We start from the raw sequence: 21,495 nt of genomic DNA on the forward strand, positions 1-21,495 counted from the left end.
TTTTTTTTTTTTTATACAAAACAAATATACAATATTTCATACATCAATATAAATGAATGGTTTGGTCATTTCGTCTTAATTAAAATTCATTTTAATATATATACTGTATATATTTACATATTAACTTAAAATTCTCTAATACCCAATGTAAGTGGTTTTCAGCTCAGCCGTTCCTGTTACCCCCTTACAGATGTGGTTGACTGTAGTTTAGACGTGTCGTGACCGGGGCCTCTGTCAGCAGTGCAGAGGATGGCAGAGAAACGAGTCCCCCTGCCTGTCCCTGATGCAGCAGTCACTCCTCATTTCATCGCTCCCCAACAGAATAGGCTCATTTTTTTTTCCTTTAGTGAGAACAGTTTACCTAAAAGGATCCTGCACAAATAAACAGTTTGGTTCTTCACAAATACAGTAAGTGGCAGTACCCATTAGCTTTTTCCAAGCAACAGTTCTGTCTTAACAAATCTTGTGTGTTAAATACAAATACTGATATGCACAAAGAGCTAATTTCCTAAAAGAAAATATGTACAGAATTGCAGCATAATGAATGGGATACACCATATGCAATAACTTAGTTTTCAGCCAGTTTGATTATACATTGTGGTTCAGTAGAGGCCAGTTCACAGGTTAAATAGAGAAGAGGGGATCAACCTCTCCCTCTGCACACACCATCACTTTGTTTTGTCGTCACAGACAGTGCCAGCATGACTGTCTGTCATATTGTTCCATCTGTGACAAACTGCGATAGAAAATACAAATCCTTACAAACATTGTGTTTTTAAAGCTACTTGTGAAACAAAACAGTGCAATAGGTGCAAGCGCGCCAGTTGTTGACCCTGTAGTGGAGCTGATTGGATGGATTGCTATAAGAAAGGATTTGTTGAAGAGCTTCCTGCTGGATATTGTGCAGATGGGCCAGCACCCTAGAAAGAAAGAGGAATACACAAACACACAATGAAAAACTCCTGCTCAAAATAAATCCACAATCTATTAATATAACCTGACGATAACTAGCTTTAATTCAAACACTTCAATATATCTTACTAACCAGGAAAGGGTTGCTAGAGACCATAGGTCCAGCCATCGCCTGCCCAAAAGGAGTCACAACAGGCTTGGCCTGGCCAAAGGCTGGAAATCCTCCACCTGCAATGTACATCATCATTTAGAATAAATTCAGCATTTAAATCTGTTGCACATGAAAGCTTAAATTTCGGTATAGTTATTAATATGGATATGACTACATCTACAATATCTACACATGCACACACACCGTTGGGTTGCTGGGGATACGCAGGAGGCTGAGGGAAGGGAGCCTGGCCAGGAAAGGGTTGCTGGAAGGTTCCACTAAAGCTGGTAGGGAGGTTGTAGGCTGCAGCATTCCCAAATCCAGCTGGCATACTCATGGAGCCTGTGCCAAATGATGCTGCAACACAGCAGGATGCAGCTGGTTAAAAGAAGCCTAATCAAGTCATCTACAGGCATACCACAAAATAAGCTACTGCTTCAATGTAACAAGTGTTTTACAGCACACACACACGCACGCGCCTATAAAATGTTACATTACACAGGAACATCAGCAAAAAACAAATAAATGCAAAATGTTATTTATATCAGCAGTTTGTTAGAAAGCAATACACAAGAAGTAAAAATAAATGAGTGAGAGGAAGAACAACTAGGGATTACAGAACAGTCATCAAGAAACTAACAACAACAAAAAAAGACTTATTGCTACAACAGATTAGGAAACAGAACTATATCACACTGCAGCTGATTTGGTCACCATCCCTTTAGCAGGCGAATAACTGCACAGGTGATTCTGTAATCCATAGTGTGGCTTCCTGATGCCAAAAACTGACCATTTAACTTTTTCCCCTTCTGAGATCTTCAGAATCTCAGTATGTATTTGTAGAGTTACACATGCACATTTAAATTAAGGTTGTCTCCAGACAAGCCTTAGGAAAAAGAGAGGGATTGCCTGAACGAGAGTCAGACATGAGGCATCAACACTTGCAGTAAGTGTCACGCCAGCGCCTGATCTCTGATGACCACGACATTCCCACAGTGCAACAGGTGGAATCGAACGAACAAGTGAGACAGCCAGCTGGCAATAACCGAGCAATCTGGAATGCTACATCCAATTCCCATTAAACAACTGGAGTTACAATTACATTAATATGCAAGCAGATCCAAAGAGGTTAAGGCTTGAGTCAGTGTTTAGTTATTGTTTATTCATTGAATTATGCAATTGTATTTATGACACTACGAAGCTAATGAATGACTGTATGATTCATAGTGGACATAGTTAGTTTTAATAAGTAAATGTATTCACAAAGGCAGAAGAGAGTTTATGCTCTTTGCCAACTGATAAGAGGAAAATGTTGAGGAAGCCATTATCAGTGAATTCACAGGTAACCAGTAGAGGGTGCTGGAGCACTACCTTTCTTCAGGAAAAAAAAAGGATACCCATCATTTAGAAAGATACAGCAGTTATGGCATTTTTAATCAGAACAATGTGACAATTACATGATTCATTCTGATTTGGAGATTTGGAGTGGAATTCATTTACACTGAGGCTCAACAACACGAGGCCACTCTCTGTTTGTAAAACCCCCATTTCTGAATGTTGTGATTATTTTTCTTTTTTACCTCTACAACATTTTCCTGACAGATTTGTTAAAGAGTAAGAAGACACTGCTAGAGCGAGGCACAGGAGAGCAAAATGGAAACAGAGAGCACAAAGGGAACCTACCAAAGGCGGGAGGATAACCCTGCCCATGAAGAACCCTCACCAAGCCTGTCCAGCATGGCAAGAGCAATCAGACAGACAACTGAATCTCAGTTTCTACACCTTACTGTCTCTTGCGCACACACACATAAAAATGACAATGCTGGTCCTGCTACCCATTTTAACAGTGAACAAAATCTGTATTTTTTGTGTTATTTGTTCTTTTTCTTCTTGATTGGTTGCCTCAGTGTTTGGCAGTGTGGTCTGAGGCTTATTCATTGCTGCAGCAGCCTGGGCAAAGGTTGACACTTTGGGTGTACAAGGAAATCTAACAAATAATACACTTACTGTACGATAACATACCTGCACAAAAAAGGATTTAAATCTGCACTACTGCAGTAACTGAGCAAGTTAATTGGCTAGTGTTTTCTGTGTGTTGACACAGTGACAAACAAACACTAAGACAAACCTGCTGCTGCTGCTGCTGCCACCGCCATGTTTGCTGCTCTGCCATTGCTTTGGAATGGGTTGGTGGGAGCTGCAACTGGGGCAACTCCAGCAGCTACAAACGGATTAGTTGACTGAGCTGTTGGAGAGAGGTATTAAGTCACCAAACAAAGGAACAATACAAGACAACAAAAGCTTGGACTCATGGTGGATGCTCCATTTGGACATGTTGATGTCGACTGTCAGTGATCCCACTTCAGATCTCTGGGACACAAATTATCTCCTGGTGGGATTTCCAACATCAGTGTCCTGCAACCAAGCTTCCAGGTCGCAAATTAAGATTTGTGTGGAGTCATAAGCAGTAAAATGGTAAAGTTTCCAAAAAAAAAAAAAAAAGGTTACAGTTGTTCCTAAGATTATTTTATAGTTTCTGAATCATTGCAGATTTCAATTTTGAATCACAATTAGCACAAACCACTGGAAAACAACCTATATGTTTACTCACCTCCAAAACCTTGAGCCATGCCAGGCAGGGCCTGCTGTGCTTGTGCTGTTGACACCCCAGTCTCTGGGCCAAACATACCACTGCAGTGAGACAAAGTCAAGACTTGTCAGGAAAGCCAGCAAAAACCAGAAGACTACTGATTACTATATTTGTAGGTCAAGTTGTACTGAATAATCTTTTATTTTTATTTTGATTTATACTTTTGGAACCCACTACAGCAGGTGTGTGTGCGTGTGTGTGTTTACTGTCTCACCTTTGTGAGGTGCTGGTGGTGTTGTAAACATTGGTGGCAGGGGCTGAGGGGCTGAAGACAGTATCAAGCTCAGCTAGGGCAGCATAGCGGTCCCCCCCTGCTAACTGCTTCTGAGGCAAACCACTCACTCCTGCTGCTGCCTGCGCTGCTGCTGTGGCTGAGCTCACCCCACCAGGAATACCACCTCCTGGAACAGAAGCACATGACAAAAGAGCTGGTTTCAATCCTCTTTTAAATCAGCTAATCCAGGAAGAAAATTCATTTCAAAGACAAATTTCAAAAGACACAAACAAAAAAGGTCCGGAGATAGCTGCCATATTGAACCTATTAAAAATGATGGGGAATAAATGTTCAATCATTAGGAAATTTGCATTTTCTAGCACAGAAATACAGTTTAAAATATGAACAAAATAAACTAGTACCGACCCAGTACAATTCACAGACGCTTGAGTGCCACGATTCTGACCATGTGACATTCAAACTCTCCAATGAAACCAATGCATATAGCATTCTTTAAAGCCAGAAGGTATTTCCACCATGTGCAGTGGTCTGTTGTTTTTATACGTGCTGCTTCAGTAGCACTGGGGTCAGGGAGCCGATTTTGAAAAAAAAAAAAAAAAAATGAAAAGGCCATCTCAAAATACTTCCAAGCCTTAACTAAGCCAAAAAAAAAATCTATACAGCATTAGAGATTTGCTAGAAAATGTAAATCAGCCCTGTTCTGAGAAAGACTATGGCCTGTCCCTGCGCTGACAAGAAGAGTCAACTTAATGTATTTAGTTGTGTCAACTTTTTGGTCTACCTCTATCCCTAAAATCGAGATCTATGAAACAGGCTAGGCAGGAGAAGTTTACCTTGCTCTGTTTTGGCAGAGCTTAACACGTTATCCAGGTCAGCCAGGGCTGCGTATCTATCGGCAGGGACGCTAGTACTCTGTACAGCATCTCTGCCAGCTCCTGTGGAGTTACTCTGGGAGGAGGAACTGAAGGATCCAAAGTCAGCACTACACGATTTGGGGAAGTTGTCAAAATTTGCAAAATTGGCATTTGCTAGTCCCCCTGAGGCGCTACCTGCATGAAAGAGAGAGATTAAAAAGTCATAAGGGGGACCTCGACTGTTTTGAGTAACAGCATTAACAGGGTGGAGAGGGAGATAAGAAGCTTCATGGAGGATAAAGTTGGGGTGGAGTCAGGCTGGGGCTGGAATACCTTCATTATCTATAGGACAGGTAGCAACACTCCTAAAACATGTCTACTGCAACACTGCATTATGGCTCTCCATTAGCCTATGAACCTAGGGAATGCATAACATTAACATTTATTTATGATAGGCAGCACGCGGTTTTCTTTCTTAAGTGCCATGGTTACATCTGAGTTGAGCACCACACTGTGGATCAAGGGAGTTACAGACAAACCCAACCCAAAATGTATTAACAGTGACGAAAATGGAAAATATCTTTAGTCTGCCAACCACCCTGTAGGCATTACTGAGCTCTGAAATGAGTCACTTTCAACCAGATCTAAGATTGTTACTAGGGAAACAAACAACTATTACACATTAGTCCATTTTTTAAAGAGCAGAACATGTTTTGTGCATGAAACAAAGCCTAAATTTACCACTGTAAACAAAATTAATCTCAATTACGGGCAACTGATTTGTTTTGAACGCAATAAAAGGGTGTGAGACGTCACAGTGTTTCACGTTTGAACAAAAAGGTTTTGGATATTGAGCTAACTTAGACACAGCATAGTCTTTGAGACCCTGAAGAGGAGAGAGATTTAAATTTTATTTTAATGACACTGACACTGGTTTAAAATGTATTCCACAGAATATTGTTGGTTTAACTCTTTAGCTTAAAGAAAAGGCAAACTGTAGTGTAGAGGATCTGCCAATACTCATTTGACATTAGCAGATAGAAACTTTCTGTGATGAGTAATCTAAAAGCATCTGAGGAACTGAATTGTTTACATAAAATTGAGAGAATACTAGGCTCCTGTAGTGTTTATTAGTTGTTGTTTGCTCACACCTAAACCTGCTCCTGATGATGATGAAGTACACTTACAAACTGGAAAGCAAATATGCCTATCAATCAAAGCTTATTATCGCCGTTTTCAACCAATGAGATTGTCAACAGTGACTCAGAGTCAGAGACAACAAAAGAGCTACATGCCGAGACGCACGTTACATCCAGATAGAAGAGGATCAGAGTGCCTACACACATCAGAGACAGTGGAAAGGGTGAAAGCTGTTGAGAGGGCAAGACCAGAGAGAAAGACTTACTGTGTGCACCCTGGAGAGGCAGAGCAGTGGCAAACTCACCCATACTGCGGCTGGATGAGAGTGCAGTGAACGCTGGCAGCCAGAAATCAAAGAGGGAGGGAGAAATGGGGCAATGAGCAATGTAAGACAGGGTGGAGAAACAAAAGAAAAAGACATCAATAGAGACGTCCAGGTAAAAAATTAAAAAGTGTGAGGTCAAAGCAAATCAACTGCTGCTGAAGCAAAGGATGAAAAACACATGACAGAATGGACAGCTTAGGCCAGATAGCACAGCCAGTCAGTGTCTGTGAGAAAGGGATTATCTTGCAAAGCCACGAGAGAGGGGATGCTTTATCCATCCAGCAGCGGGCATACTAAAGAGAGCACTGTGCAGCTCCAGCAGAGGGCACTGTGTCATACAGCATTTTTTCTGAGACTACTGGGCGGAGGAGCTCAATTGTGTATCAGAGACGGTGTTTTTGTATGTGCGTGAGAGAGGAGTGCTAAGGTAAAAAGCTGGGGCAGACAGTTACTGCTGAGCAAATACTCTTAGGTTTTACATAATATACTGCACATCTTATGTAAAACTGCACAGAGGGCTCGGAGAGAAACATGGACCACAATGTCAAACACAGGTAAGATGAAGACAATTTGCCTCTTACATATTTTAAGACACAATATACCAAATTGAAATGCCAGCTTTAGAAGTCAAACAGAGATTTGACTAAATATCACAGTATGCACATATTTATACTAGAGTTATGCCCCTAATATATTCACATATGCATACACAGTGTGGTTACAGTATGAAAGCAGTTATAAACCTGTCCGCCTAATGAGTGCACAGTGATCTTTACCCATTTTATGGTATATCATAAAATAAAAAAAGAAAAAAAAAGAAAATATATTCAGTCTATTGCATATTGAAGATAAAATAGTCCTTTCTAAAATGTAGTAAGTGTACGCTGCTCTTATGTACAACCATTAATTCACACAAGTAGGTAACCTGTATGATCAGAGTTATCTTTGTAAAATGTAGCTTTCAAAGTAGGTCAAAATAGAGATATGCCACAAGTGGTGCAGGGAGTGAATGCTTCTAGTGTGTCTGCACTGGTGTGCACAGTGCTTCATGCTCTGTGTCCTCTGACTAAAGCCTAAGGCACATACCATGTATATATATATAACGTGTTCAGCTGCAGCCAAGGACAACTGCTTGAATTGTTTTCAAAAACAGAAATATATATTAGCATTTTTTTTATTTGCCTTAAGGACATTTATTAACCAGACTTTTTGATTTTGCTCAATTTCTTGCATATAAAACCCATTTGAACTACTGAGATGTAATGTAATCCAACCATCTGGTGCACTGAGGTCTTTCAAAAGAATGGACATTGCACATATGGAATGATTTGGGAAGCCGAAGATGTGAGCTACGACATTTAAAACACCAATGGCAACAAAACTAGTGACTCAACAGATAGCACGACTGACGTCAATACGTGTGTGTACATAAATATGAAAGCTAATGTCTTTATGTGAGAGTGATTTGGATGTGTGTCATTTGTCGAGTGAAGAGAACTTGCTCTACCTGTATTTGAGGGATGAAATGGGGCTTGGGGTGCGGAGGGGAAACCACCTGTAGACCCAGGAGTGCTCCCGAATGCATCAAAATTAGCAAAGTCTGCATTTGCGTTGGCATTCTGTGCCGCTGGAGGTGGTGTCAGGATGAGGTTCAGACAGGCAGATGAACAAAAACACAATAACAAAAACAAACCAAAAAAAACACACAATGAGAGGAAAACAATGGATGAGATAAAACAAAAAATAGAATGGATTCATACATAAAATGACAAAAGGCATGGACCGCAAAACAAATACAATGGATTGTGTGCTAAATATGAGAGGTAATCATAGAGCGTGACAACTAACAATAAAATACATAGCTGCTTAAAAGGCGGGCGAGACTGAATGTCAACCTCTCCCATGAGGTGCTGTCTGGACTCTTACAGCATAAGTGTGTGTGTGGCACTACACACATCATTAGTCTCAAAGGTCTACATCTGGGCTCATGTTTGCTATGTGGAGATGTCACTTTAGTCACTGCATTAAGGGCGAGTCTTGATGACTCGTTGCTTCCCGTGGAGGATAATGTCCACTCATTTCCCCCCTCAGTCATCAATAGCCCTATGTTACAGACATTAGTAACCATGGAGATTTGACTGTCCCTTGTACCCCTGATACTACTGCATATTGTATGGCTATGTTTTACAATCATGGAGGTACATGGAGGTGGCTGCTGACGTTTCTGCATGGTCCTAAACTTCTGCCACAGTCTATCAGAGGTGTTAAATAGCAGCTGTCTCTTGAAGCACGTGAAGCAGTCATCTGCTTCGTGAAGTCATCTTAAAGAAAGACAATACAGGACCCTGTTTTCACAAAAAGTCATATAATTTACCAGTAGACTTAGTATGGACTTTTTAAATGAAGTAGAGTTTGTTCATAATAAAGTGTCTCAGGTTCATTACACATAGGTGGTCAGCCTTTATGTGACACACGCTCTGTGTCTGGTGTGAATAGACTGGCTGGCATGAAATGAAAACGGAGCATTTTTTTCATTTCTGCTCAATGTCTGATAAACCTGTTTTGAGGTGACATACTGCACAGCTTATCCTACCAACACTGTCAAAAGATTTACATAAACAACGTGAATGAAGGGCTCAAATGCAATTCAAATTTTCCAGGACAACATTTCAGAATATTTAGCCATTGTTGTTTCCATGACTAATTTCGGCTTTATCAAAAATTTCCTCCAACAATTGAGACGATTTCACTAATAAACACTTCTAACTAGTGACGTGACGGAATGTACGCAGCCCTTTATAATTTGATGCTCCTAGTACAGCCTGTGAAACAATGTGACTGTGAAAACTGTAAAAAGGCATTACTCATTTCCTCCATTCCCTTAGTGCTTTATGTCTCAGCAGATCACTTTCCTGTGTTTTTAATGTGCTGACATATTTAGTCTTCTCAGCTGGTGAAATTCCCTGCACACTGCAAACTCAAAAATCACAGTAACATATTTTTGCCTTAGATATATTGCTTAATCGTTTATTTGTCTGTTCCTTACTTGTGTGGCTGTTGAAATGTGCAAAGTTAGCAAAACCGGAGCTGGCGCCTGCATTCATGTTGGGCGGGGCAGCAAAGATGTCTCCACCCAAGTCACTGAGGAGGTCAAACCTCTTGTCATGGAACTGCTGCTGATGGGTTTGTCCACGGCTCACCACAGGAGACTGGTGGAGACAGGAGATGGATTTGAAAAAAACTGCGTGTATGTGTTGGTCAGCATGCACAAATACTGTACGTCTTTGAGTCTTTGAACAAATGTCAACACTAAGGAAGACAAGAAATGAGTAAGAGCTGTATTTTGCAGTACCTTTAATTATTTTGAACGGTCAAAGTTATTTTTAGCATGTCATTTCATTAAATCTTATTATCAGCCCTTGACAGATGAGTCAAAATTTCTGACAATAACTACAATTTCATCATGCACATATGTGTGCACTACATAAATCTCACCTGATTAGGTGGGGTGTTCTTGTTGAGGTGTAAGGAGGGGGCCGACTCCCCCAGCAAGGATTTGAGTGGTCTAACCTCCGGGGTGCTGCTGGTGCTGCTGTTTGAGGAGCCAGAGATGGAAGCATGGACGGATGCCACTACCTTGGCCTGCTCAGGAGGTACATACCTAGGAGACAGTTCACATTGCATGCGTTACATTATGCTCCATACCAAGGAGCTGTCAAAAGAAATCACCAATAAATAAGTAAATTGCAGTATATCACAATTGTAATGTAATAATGGCATTTATAAAGGCAAAAAAAAGTTAAACAAATCCAAATGTCATAACAGAGAATGTTTACTTAGTTGCAAATGTGTGTATTTGTGTGTTACAGGAGAGGTCTAGGTGAGGGAGAATACCTGTCTGTAACAAACAGTGGCATGCTGAGACATGCACAACTCATCACTCTCATTTTAGTCAGACTTCAGCAAGAGAGGACAAAAGCAGTACTACCTACAATAATAACGTGTGGTAATCTAATGGTCATCTGTTTGACGTTAATGATGTGTCTATCTATGATTTTTGATGGCTAATCCCTAATTTGCAATATAACAAGCTGCTGTTGACTAGGTCTTGTCTAAAATGACTGCTCTGGTCATCACATTCAACAGTCACAATGCACCAGAAGCTAAACCTCATGCGTACGACCTATAACTTTGTGGAACAACTAGATCTCGCCGATAAAGCAGCTTGACTGTAATGACCTACATTCTGGGCATTTAAAGAAGGATATCTGGCTGGCTTCAGGCAAATTGCTATGAGCTTCCTGTGTGACATTCCAAGCCAGGGAGAAGAAAAACCTACATGTCGGTGCAGTGCACACTGCCAGAGGTCTGTTTATTTCTTTGCACTGCCGTCTTGTAAAAGTGACTCACCATCTCTTCTTCTCATATTTCTCTTGAAGGAACTCCTTGACTTTCTGTGGTTCCCTAAAGTCTGGTATTGAGGAGGTTCTGTCATCATAAAGACCGAGCCAAATCTGCTTACACACCTGGAACACACAGTGGAGATTTCTGGTTGAACATTTCTGTCACGTACACAGCTAGAAGTGCAGGGCTTGTCAACCTTTATGTTTAGCCACTAAATTGTTAAGCCAAAGTGAAACAGCACTCACACAGGAAATAAAAACCCACCCACACGGGTAAACAAATAGATAATATAGTTAATTACCTTATTGCTGTAAGGGCAGGTGAAGTTCAAAAGGCCTTTACTTTTGGAGTGGTTTGGCATGTTTGGAGTAGAGGAGTCAAACATGACTCTGCCCCATGTTTGGAGACACAAGTTGAACATAGTTGCTTGGTGGGAAATTAGAGTAAGTCTCAACTTTTTCTGGCCTTGGGTTTTAGATAGCATTCCTAAAGTATTTGCCTAATCCTGTAAAGACAGATTTATAGGCTTCATGCATGTGTGCACTCAGTAAAGGGTGTTGCATTGTAGATGAAGCGTGCAACAAGAGGAAACGTGGCTCTTATGCTGTGCATACACGTCTGCTTTCATGAGGTGTCCTTTGATGCACCTGCACACACATTTACAGCAACAAACTGCACCCTGTTACATCAGCTTTGTTTTCTGTGTCAATGCAGAAAGACAAAAAAGCAACTTGAGGGCAGCAATATTTATATAGCAGCCTTGAAAGATATATGCATCAGCTCCAACCTTGAGTCTCCTGCATGTCTGCCCGGCCTGCCACTTTGCTACAGCTTTTAATAGGCTGCGCTTCCCAGGTGGCATTGTTCTATTTCATACTCCGTTTACCAGAAATGGCTCTTGAATGATGATATACTACGTGCAGTACAAATGTGTGGTGCTACTCTGTTGGATTATGACAGACAGGTGAGAGCTACACAATGTGAATGACAACAGACGTTTGATAGAGCCTCTCGCCTCTAGTCCATTTACATAATTTGATATATTGTATTAGTTCTTTGCAATATGGCTGAAAATATTACCACAAAAGTTGCAATGTCATGTAATTTCTGTTATTGTTTCAAATAAAGAAATAAGTTTAAAACAAATGTATAGTAAATTGTAATTATATATATATGTATATATCCATATAATGCATGAGATGTTTGAGTAAGGGAGTAACTAGATCATTGTATTTTATGGCTAATGTGTTAGCAAACAATTCCTCCTTATCCAATAGACACAGAGCAACATAATGATGCCAGGGAACTGTGTCTGGCCACCTGATGAAAGTATGTCATCAAATTCACTCAGCCTCGGTGCTGCTGTCTTGTGCTGGGAACGTTTTTTTTTTCTTCTCTTTCAAACAACTTTAAAATTTGAAATATTCTGTCATTTTTGTGGCCTCAGTGTTGTTTTCTACAGTCTTGTCTGAAGTGCAGATTCTCACAAAATATCTATGTCTATATTTCCTAGAGGTTACATTACATCACCCTCACATATGATATCATATTGTCTAAAAAGCATTGATGACTTAACACCCTACATGGATAACCTGTAAAGCAAACATGCCACATCCTTGAGAAAGCAGACCTCTTAGAAACTGTGAAAGGGCAGAGAGTCGCCATGCCTACCTCATTGCCATGTTTCTGTAGGAATTCGATTTCCTGTTGCGTGAAGGTCGTCATGGAAATGGACTTGACTCTGTGGGGTGGATTCAGTCCTCGTCTGTACGTGGAGAAACGGAAAAAGGGGTTAAGTTAATTTGTAGACACTGTCCAGGACAACCTCACCTGGACAAACTCCAGATCCCAACTCTAAGGACAGGGCCATTTAATTAGCAACAAGCTGACTGGTTGGTGTGTAACTGGGGCAAGGAAGACCGCATTACAGAGAGAAATTACAGAGACAAACAATGACAGAGAGAGAAATACTGACAGAAAAAGAAAGGGAGTCGAGCAGAACAAAGGAAAAGGGTGAAACTCTCTCCAAACTGCCGTTGACTGAACTGAGGTTGTCAGCACAGTAAAAGAATGAGTGATCTCCCTTAATATAGAAACTTCCATTATGGACTGACACCCATTAGACCACACAAGCCTTGCTCATTTTCCTGAGAAGGTCACAGCTCATGACACGGCAGCCCAAATTAAAAATGCCTGGTAACGGTAATAATTGAAAAGAGCCGTCATCGGGCTTTTATATTAAGCTCCAGGCCTGTTTGCCTCAGTATTTTTTCCTGGACACAGCAGTAAGTGAAAACTAATGTAGTGCTGGCTTCAAGGTCGACACCTGTTTTGTCTGTGAAGGTGACCAATCAGCATTTAGCATACAAGCTGAATGTTGTAACTGCGACCAGACGTGTAACTGCTGCGCACTACAGTGTTACAGCCAGTCTTAGAAAGTGGCTTTAACCATTAACCAATCAAACAAAATATGATTGTGAAAGTGTATCCACTGGACTGTGAAAAAACACCAACAGTGATTTTTTTTGTGTGTTTTTTTTTTTTTTACCTCAGCCTAGGACTCATAAGTCAGATATCATTAAGATATTTTCATTTGCTTACACCAATTAGTAAATGTTCAATAATGTCCACTGGCTGTCACTTGGGAGGTTGCAAATTAGCCTAGCAGTGGTCTGTGCAGTGTTGTGTTCAGAGGCAGTGACACTTGATTTCAGTAAAAAGTTCACATACATCTAACCTGTGCTGTGACTGGATTTACCTCTTGGCCTCTTGGCAAAGATAAGCGAGGACAGCAAACATCAAAAGGTTGACAATGAAAACAAGGACAGACGGACTCGCCTTTATTCCATACTCCACATTTCTACAATCTTTCCCTCAAGCTTTTTGCCAAGATGTTTGAACAAGCAGCTGTTTCCTTTCCCCTTCTTAAATACCTTGTTACTCACACCACCATGAACAATGATATAAGGCTTGCAACACCCCTTAGCCCATCCTCACGACACCGCAGGGTGCCCCCAGCATCCGCTTTGGAGACTAGGAAAGAAGATCTACCATGTCACAATTACAAACACAATGTTATACACACAGAGGAGTCAGATCCTAAAGGCAGTGAAATACTAGACAGGACTGTTGAATTATTCACTGCTGTAACCCCTTACAGAACTTGTTCTCATCTCCACCCATTCTTTACACATCCACCAATCAGCTGATTGTTACGAAAGTGTTACAAACAGATATATTTATAACAGTTGGGTCTGACGCGGAATAAAGTAGCCACAAATTAGTTTGCACAGTCTATATCTGAACATCGCAGCAGCTGTATAAATTCACATGTAAGAACACAAGATGGAAAAGAGACTACACAATGACTAGAACCAGCATACTTCTATTAGAAAGCTGATCCATGGTAACTACTGCAGCTATTTCTAGAAGTTACACTTTATCAACTTCCACCCAGTTATGTCATGCTGGTCACACTTTCTGAGAAGACAGTTAAGGCCACACAAGCGAATATATCTTAAGAAAGACAGAGTGTGTGAGTGTATTTGAGCTTTAATGTGTTTTTCAGCATCCCGAGGTAGGTGACTGATCAGATCCTAGCCCTATAAAGATGAAACTAGGCCAGAAACAGAGAGAAAGCTCCATAAGCCTTATGGCCTAAATATGACGGCAGCGTCTCTACCCAGTTGTCCAATTAAGGAACTCTAACACTGGTTATTTTGTTTTGATTCATTTAATAATCTTATAATCAGGGCCGTCTTACACCCGGACTGTGCTGTACAATATAACTGTCAGTGATACCCATCTTCTGGATTCCAGTCTGGTACCGAGCCCAGCGACACAATGTTATTATGGCCCTACAGTAACACGCACCCCCAATTTCTGCTAAACAAAGTAGCATTGCAATTGTGACAGTGCTCAGTTACAGTAGGATTATATCTGCAGGGAGAATTAAATATCTGCAGTAATTATTAATTAAATGAAACAAAGAACTAATAAAATTGCTTCTCACAATACTGCACACATCCACAATTAATGGCACAAAAATGTATGATTTGATTTGAATATTCAAAGCATTGCACATATTTTTACATCATGGCTACTGGATAGCATAGTGTACCAGAGAATACTATCACATATTGCACAGTAAAATAATCATGACCTAGTCGCTACTGTACATCAGACCAGCTCAGCCGGGAAAACTGAACTCATTTGCATACTGTAACTGCTCCAGGGTGAGAGAAACTGGCAATGTTGAGGCTCAAAAGAGAGGACAGGCTATGCACCATATTTCATTTTGGTGCTTTAGGATCCTACAAAAAGAATGTCTTTTACAGTTTTGTTCTTTTTTTTCCTAAATAAAAGAAAATGTCAGTTCTTAACATTCATGGTTCTCACTAGCCAATCCACTGGCATTTATACCAGATAAAACAATCATTAACTTATCACCCGAATGGTGCTTCACAGACGCAGCACCTTGGCATTGGACAATCAAAAATTAACAGTTGCCAATCCCATCCCAAACTCAATTGTACAGTTCAAGATCTGTTTGCTTGCCAATGATTCATATTCTCCAGAACGTTTGGCGTCTGTCACACCTTCCCAACTTGTGCCATGCTCTCGTCACTGCTGGAGCCTTGCTTACTCAGGATAACATAGGCCAAGTGGGGTAACTTCCTGCCATGAGGAATTTTCTAGAAAGAGACATTGTGAGTGGTGTTCCTCCTGGGAACGCCTCCACCTTCATAAGGAATGTGTTTACATAGTAGATTCCAACTCCACCCATTAAACAACCACAACTATAGGGGGGGAGACGGTTGTCATGTAGTAAGTAACCGGGCCCCTGCCGTCACCCCTAAAACAATTAAACACTGTTACTGGCGACACTGTAAAATGAAAAAAGAGCAAATGACTTCCAGAAAAAATTCAATTAAAAAACAGTGTCTCGGCAGTCTCTACCTGTCAAATGACTCAATCCAAAACTCTCTCAGGTTAAATATCAACTTGTGTTAATAGTTTTCCTTGGCTTTCCTTCAAGAGGACAACATAAATCCAACACTACCTCTATTCATAATGGGGCATAGTGGGTAGTCAAGAGAGTAACCAAAACAATGTGTCAAGTCTAAGCATGAATCTCTAAGCACAATGCTAACATGTTTTGCCTTTCTAGAATTAAAAAGGGAAAAAGTTGAGGCAGACAGTGACCTCTTTACCACTTCCTGTGGCACATGTAACGGCACATGCTGCTGATGTAGCAGCACAGTGGGGCCATACCACTTCCTGACCCTACAATCACACCAGGCTTCCTGTACATATCACACAGACATCAATCTTTCCAACTCCACACTCTTCTGCTGGGCAGATTTTTGCAACTGAAATTCCACAACAACATGTTTTGTCTTGATAAAAAAAGAAAGTGAGCGATAAAGAGCAGCAGGAGACAAAGAGGAGGAATTGTGATCACAAGCTATAAAAGAACTCAATTAACTCACATTAGAGGTTTAATACCGTGGAGTGAGCAGATGGGAAATTCACAGTGGAGTCCCCACAGACCCACTGGTGAAGTGAAATAGAGGGCGAACTCTGCCCATCAGCAAACACGCCATTAATCTCATTCTTTTCGATGCTACAGTAAATAACCTTCATGTTCAAAGTGGAGACAGCTAGCACAGTTTGCACAGATTAAGGTCACAAACTTAGTCAAACAAGGAGCTGTATCTTATGCAAAGTCTGAGGAAGAAAAACTGTGTGAAAATGGGTCGGAGAAAGACGAAAGAGAGAAACAGACTAATAAAAGTAAAAAGGTCAGCGACCCTTTAGTTTTATGATGATGACTCATCATTGGGGATTTACTGAGCAACACATTATTAGAGTAATCATTATTCACAAATGGAAAATGGCAGGGTGATTTCCATAAAGCATTAAGAAGGACCAGTGCAGGCCGCTGACAGCGTGAATGAGCAGAACAGGACGGATGGATGAACAGCTTATTGAGTTACCTGCTAATGGCCTGCTGCCAATGTACTCTTCTCAAATGTTTTCACTTCCAAAGGCTTGTGATAAGTCAACATAATTTATGCGCTTACAAAAACCAAGGTAAACTATTTGTGAGCAAATATGAGACTTTGTGGGAAAAGAGAGCACATAGATTTTCTATTTGTCGAGACAAAAACATATAAATTGGCATGATATAATGGAATATAGGGTTATAGGGTTACATGAGGGTCCTCCGTGATCCAACAGATCAAAACCTTTAGAGAATCCTGCAACAGATTGTCATTAGTGTGGGATTTCATTACAAAATGTACTATACCCACAACACAAAACCTGCAGACAATGCAACATTTGACAGCTGAAACTGAGGTGGGATATCTCTAGCTCATTAAGGAGAAACTGAATGTTTCACTAATCCTAAATCACAAGCTACAGATGCTTGGTTACACAACTGCACAGCAAAGCTTTAAGTCAGGCAAACACTATCTAAAACCACAACACACCAAAACCACCAATGCTGTGGTAAAGAGATAAACTACAGACATTAGGGAAAGCCTTGCTGCTATCTGTTACAGACGGCCTGGTGTAATACTTTCTAAATGTGGTACAGACATAGATTAAAATACAACAGTCATCATGGCATGAATGCCGGGTTTGCATTATCATTTCAAAATGATGACGCCCAGCTGTCTTCCAATGAAGATCTCTGCATATGGTATAATAACATAAAACGTGGACATAACATGAAGCGACAGATGATATCAAACATGCATCCATGTGTCTTTGTCTGCTGTTAGCTCAGTTACAAGGTTGTGCTTCCAGCAACTGGTAGCAGCAGCAGCAGCAGCAGCAGCAGCAGCAGCAGCTGGCTCCTGCTTATCTGCAAGTGTCAGATAAATTCACTGGGTTAGCATCGGGAGCTAAAGTCAGCTAGCATTTTTAGGGTGGTTGCTATGTTAGCTTGACACCTCGATGCACCCCGCCCAACACAAGCTCAAGCAAGACAATGTCACAACAGCTAAACTCACGCTGGCACGACTGGATACATGTCTAACGTCCGTCTGGCTAACTGGTTGCTAAAATATAAAAAAACTGAAGCGTTAAATCGTGTGCGCCATATCTAAGCTAAGGTCACTCAGTAACTTTAAACTTACAGGATGCCAGAGCAGGAGGTGCACACGAAGGAGCCCACAGTCATGTTGGCATAGGTTGGGCCGCGCTGGTCGCAGTCAAAGCACTTTCTGTTGTGAGACAAACTCGTCATTTCTCTCAGCATCTTCAGGTGTTTCTCCTCTTGTTTTCGTTTCGCACTCGCCGCCATGGTTCAAGGGGATGTACACACAAGAAGGATTAAATAAAATAAAAAAATAAAAAAACGGGGGGACAGCTAGAGGGACAGCTACAACTAAAACAAAGGACTGTGCTTTCTTTTTTTTTTTTAACGGTTGCCGACCCGTGCTGAAGACAGAGAGGGAGTGGGTAGGTGGCTCCGTTGTCAGGGGGGCCTCGCGTCTCCTCGAACAAGGCGTTGGATCAGGCTCTCTGACTGATGACACAAGAGGGTTAACGCCGTCTACTTCCGCTTCGTTTAAATCCCGTTATGCTAGACTACAACGCCTCTTTTATGGGTCACGGCCAAATTAAAGTCTTATATTCGTTTCCTTTCAATATGTTTTATTTATTTATTTATTTTTGATAATCATGTTTAAGACACCACTGTTGTAACATAGTGGTCTACAGCAATTATGTTGCTGCGTGTCGTGTACTGCGTAGTACGCAGGTTTGACCGGTGGTTATCAGTCACTGTGTGTTTGTTTCTCTGTAGTTCACGGTCACTGAGTTAAAAGATAAAACATAAGTGCACAAATAAAAACACTTGTCAGAGCAATTTCGTGTGAAAACCAGCTGATTACGAAGGTTACAGAAGGACGTGAACTATCTTGACTCCTACACGGGAACTCTTTGGTTGTACTCATGACAGTGCACAGACGGTTACTCGTCTTTCTCTAACCCATCAGCGCCACTCTGCGGATTTACATCGTCACTGCAACACAGATCGAGTATGGACTTGTGGCGTTGTTTCTTATTCTCATGTTTTTAATGCGGCATTTTCTTTAGCAAAGGTACCGAGTCATGTAGATGAAACAATGCATGTAAAAACTGCCTGTCAATAAATAAAATGTTGACATTGTCCATCCAATAATTATCTGTAACCTCTTATCCTTATCAGGGTCAAAGTGGGGCTGGAGCCTATCCCAGCTGACTTTGAGCGAAAGGCGGTGTACACCCTGGAGAAGTCGCCAGCTTATTACAGGGCACATAGAGACAAACAACCATTCACACTCAGACCTGCGGGAGATTTAGTCACCTATTAACCTATTAATTAAGTGCATGTCTTTAGACTGTAGGAGGAAGCCAGAGTACCTGGAGAGAACCCACCCAATCACGGTTATATCAACATATTCATCTCTCATAAGAACATACACAAAAATATGGCAGTCAATAATCATGATCAAGTCCTGATGTACACATACATTACTTTTATTGCAGATGAATAACAGAATATCAAAGAAACCAAATGGTGATTGTGTTATTTACAAGAACAACAGATATCAGGGCCATTTTGTGCCATGGTAAGATATGGAACCAGTGGTCACTTCATTAATTCCTGCTGACTGATTGAATTAATGGCTGCTGGTGCTGCTGCGGTGGAGAGAAGTCAAAGGGTCTGCGGTTCTCGGTGTAGCCGTAGAGTTTCCGCAGGGCCACGCGAGCTGCCTCTTCCTCGGCTGCTATAAGCGTCTCTCCTGGACCCTGAGCCAAAAGCTTCTTGTCGCTGAATCAACAAACAAACAAAATACTTTAAACCATAAAATCTATGATGAATTATCTGCATATCACTCAAACATAAAAATATCAGCTCTGACTTTTACAGTAAATCTTTATTTGCTGTACCTGTATAAGCCAACAAAGTATAGTGGCAGGACGGTACTGGCTCCAGCAGACCTGATGAGGCGAGGCTCTGGCAGAGGAACGTTCCTTTTAGTAAGCTCCTCCACCAGTAGTCCCATGGGATTGACAACTGTCCACATATCAAACAGGTCCTTCCCTATCAGCTGAGTGACCAGGAAATCCTGCAGTGAGGAGAGATGGGGAAAAAAAAACAAATCATACTTTTGTACAAACAATAAAGCCAAGTGAAGAGTCATAAGGTAGACAAATGATAGTTTCTTGAATTAAATACTCTGTGGCAGGCCTTTTACCCTGAGGAAAAATCCAGTTCGCTCTGCTCCACTGCTCTCCTGCAGAGCTCCAATCACCGCCATAAATGTAGAATAAAGCACATCGTCGGGAACAGGGCATTCAGCACTCATGGTCAGATCCTCAATGCCGAGATTTCTGGCTACATGGGCCACAAATGCTGAAGTGGTGAGGTGCCCTACGATACTCTCCACCCCCTCACTCGGCAGGCTTGGGAAGCTGGCCCTGCACCAGTCGCTCAGGAAGTTTTTAGTGAAACCCTCTCCATTTTTACTCAGCTGTATATTATCTTTCAGAGCAAGAGGGGTGGCCTCAGCGTCCACACCTAACCCCTGTCTCCTCTCTTGTTCCGTCCGCAGGTAACAGGGGTTGATGAAGGCTGTTTTCAGGAGGTCCAGGGAGAAGTTCTCATGGAGGCGGATGCTGAAAGCTTGAACCTCGGCATGGTAATCCCAGTGAGGCTGTTGAGAGCTGAAAGAAAGTCAGACGCTTTAACTTTTAGTCGTGTAGAGTCTTCCTCCATGACCAGAGTTCAAACTTGCTAACTAAAAAAAAAAAAAATACTATGCATAGTACCTTGTTTGTACTGAACTTACTACTTGTATTGATTATTTTGTACAAAGCAGGAGAAAGGCGTCTTTGGGGATTACTAAAAAAAAAGACTTTATAGTTTGAAAGTCTTACAAATTTTAAATGGTCTATAAAATTAAGACACAGCCGTTTTGACACAATTAGTGGGGAAACACAGGTGTTTGCAATGACACTAATTAAGGTTAGTATCATAGACTCTGTCTGACCTGAATGGAACGGGACCTTAATTAGTATAATTTTTTTATTTTACTGTTACTGGTTTTATTTAACTGTTATTTATTTCAAAGACTTAATTCTTTATGAGGTTTTAGATTTACATATTGCATAGTTCACCGTTACTTGGTTTTTATTTTACTGTCACTGGTTTTATTTAACTGTTATTTATACGTGTGTGTATATAGTGTTAAGATAGGATATTGTATAGGTTATATATATATATATATCATCATATATCCTATTTTATATATATTATGTATAATTAGTATAATCAGTAGTGTTATAAATTAATAATCAAGGAATGTATTATCGTTTAAGTTAGTATATTACGTGGTAAAAAAGTATATGCTAGAAAAAAAGGTAATTAAAAAAAAAACAACTTGTTCTGTGATCACTTACTATCTCACTTACAGTTTGGAGCTGCTGTAACAAAAACTATTTCCCTGCAGGGTTAATAAAGTACTTTCTGATTCTGATCTGATAATAACCTGTATAACACTACTAGTTCATGTCATAAAGGTCTTCTTGGGTCTAGACTGTCCCTGTGCAAAGAGCCTGACTGTACCCTGGGTTCACGTTAAAACCACACGCTGCTAAACTAAAGTCCACATTAACGATATGTGTAATGTTTTTTTTTTTTAAACAACCTACTCCTTGGGCTCAGGTGAATACGCACAGTGTCTCAATGATGAATGGCCTTGACATGCTCTCTGCTGAGCTAACGTTAGCCTCACCGTGGCTTCGGTGGCGGAGGTCATTTGG

General features: G+C 40.9%; 2 protein-coding genes across 6 annotated transcripts in view; both read right to left on the bottom strand.

Annotated features, from left to right (window-relative positions):
- Positions 1-73: 73 nt before the first annotated feature.
- agfg1a (ArfGAP with FG repeats 1a) lies at positions 74-18,238 on the bottom strand. Of its 5 annotated transcripts, none has more exons than XM_027280555.1 (14): positions 17,820-18,238; positions 12,343-12,436; positions 10,678-10,793; positions 9,763-9,928; positions 9,314-9,476; positions 7,775-7,894; positions 6,247-6,279; positions 4,782-4,997; positions 3,928-4,114; positions 3,675-3,754; positions 3,192-3,308; positions 1,268-1,420; positions 1,046-1,140; positions 74-920 (listed from the first exon to the last, which is right to left on the bottom strand). In XM_027280555.1, the coding sequence occupies exons 1-14, from the start codon at positions 17,984-17,986 to the stop codon at positions 861-863; spliced, it is 1,767 nt and encodes a 588-aa protein (XP_027136356.1). In that variant the 5' UTR covers positions 17,987-18,238; the 3' UTR covers positions 74-860. The 5 variants fall into 5 exon arrangements, with proteins under 5 accessions (XP_027136356.1, XP_027136355.1, XP_010750234.3 ...); XM_027280554.1 differs by having other exon boundaries at positions 6,208-6,279; XM_010751932.3 differs by lacking the exon at positions 6,247-6,279 and having other exon boundaries at positions 17,820-18,237.
- Positions 18,239-19,184: 946 nt separating this feature from the next.
- mrpl44 (mitochondrial ribosomal protein L44) overlaps positions 19,185-21,495 on the bottom strand; it is a 3,331-nt gene continuing 1,020 nt past the window's right edge. The window contains exons 2-4 of the mRNA XM_010752130.3: positions 19,929-20,397; positions 19,621-19,799; positions 19,185-19,501 (exon numbers count right to left, since the gene is read on the bottom strand). Of these exons, the coding sequence (XP_010750432.3) occupies positions 19,327-19,501; positions 19,621-19,799; positions 19,929-20,397 (823 nt within the window). The 3' untranslated portion in view covers positions 19,185-19,326. The remainder of the gene's footprint in view (positions 19,502-19,620; positions 19,800-19,928; positions 20,398-21,495) is intronic.

The sequence above is a fragment of the Larimichthys crocea genome, chromosome VII (assembly GCF_000972845.2).
Source record: "Larimichthys crocea isolate SSNF chromosome VII, L_crocea_2.0, whole genome shotgun sequence".
Lineage (NCBI taxonomy): Eukaryota > Metazoa > Chordata > Actinopteri > Sciaenidae > Larimichthys > Larimichthys crocea.

What these genes read in the sequence shown, in the direction of transcription:
- agfg1a (XM_027280554.1), bottom strand. Translation starts at nt 17,986, where the DNA reads ATGGCGGCGAGTGCGAAACGAAAACAAGAGGAGAAACACCTGAAGATG. An exon ending in ACATTTCAACAGCCACACAA is followed by an intron (nt 7,895 to 9,313) that starts GTAAGGAACAGA and finishes CACCACCTCCAG; the next exon opens with CGGCACAGAATGCCAACGCA. An exon ending in CTCTGCCAAAACAGAGCAAG is followed by an intron (nt 4,115 to 4,781) that starts GTAAACTTCTCC and finishes CTTCTGTTCCAG; the next exon opens with GAGGTGGTATTCCTGGTGGG.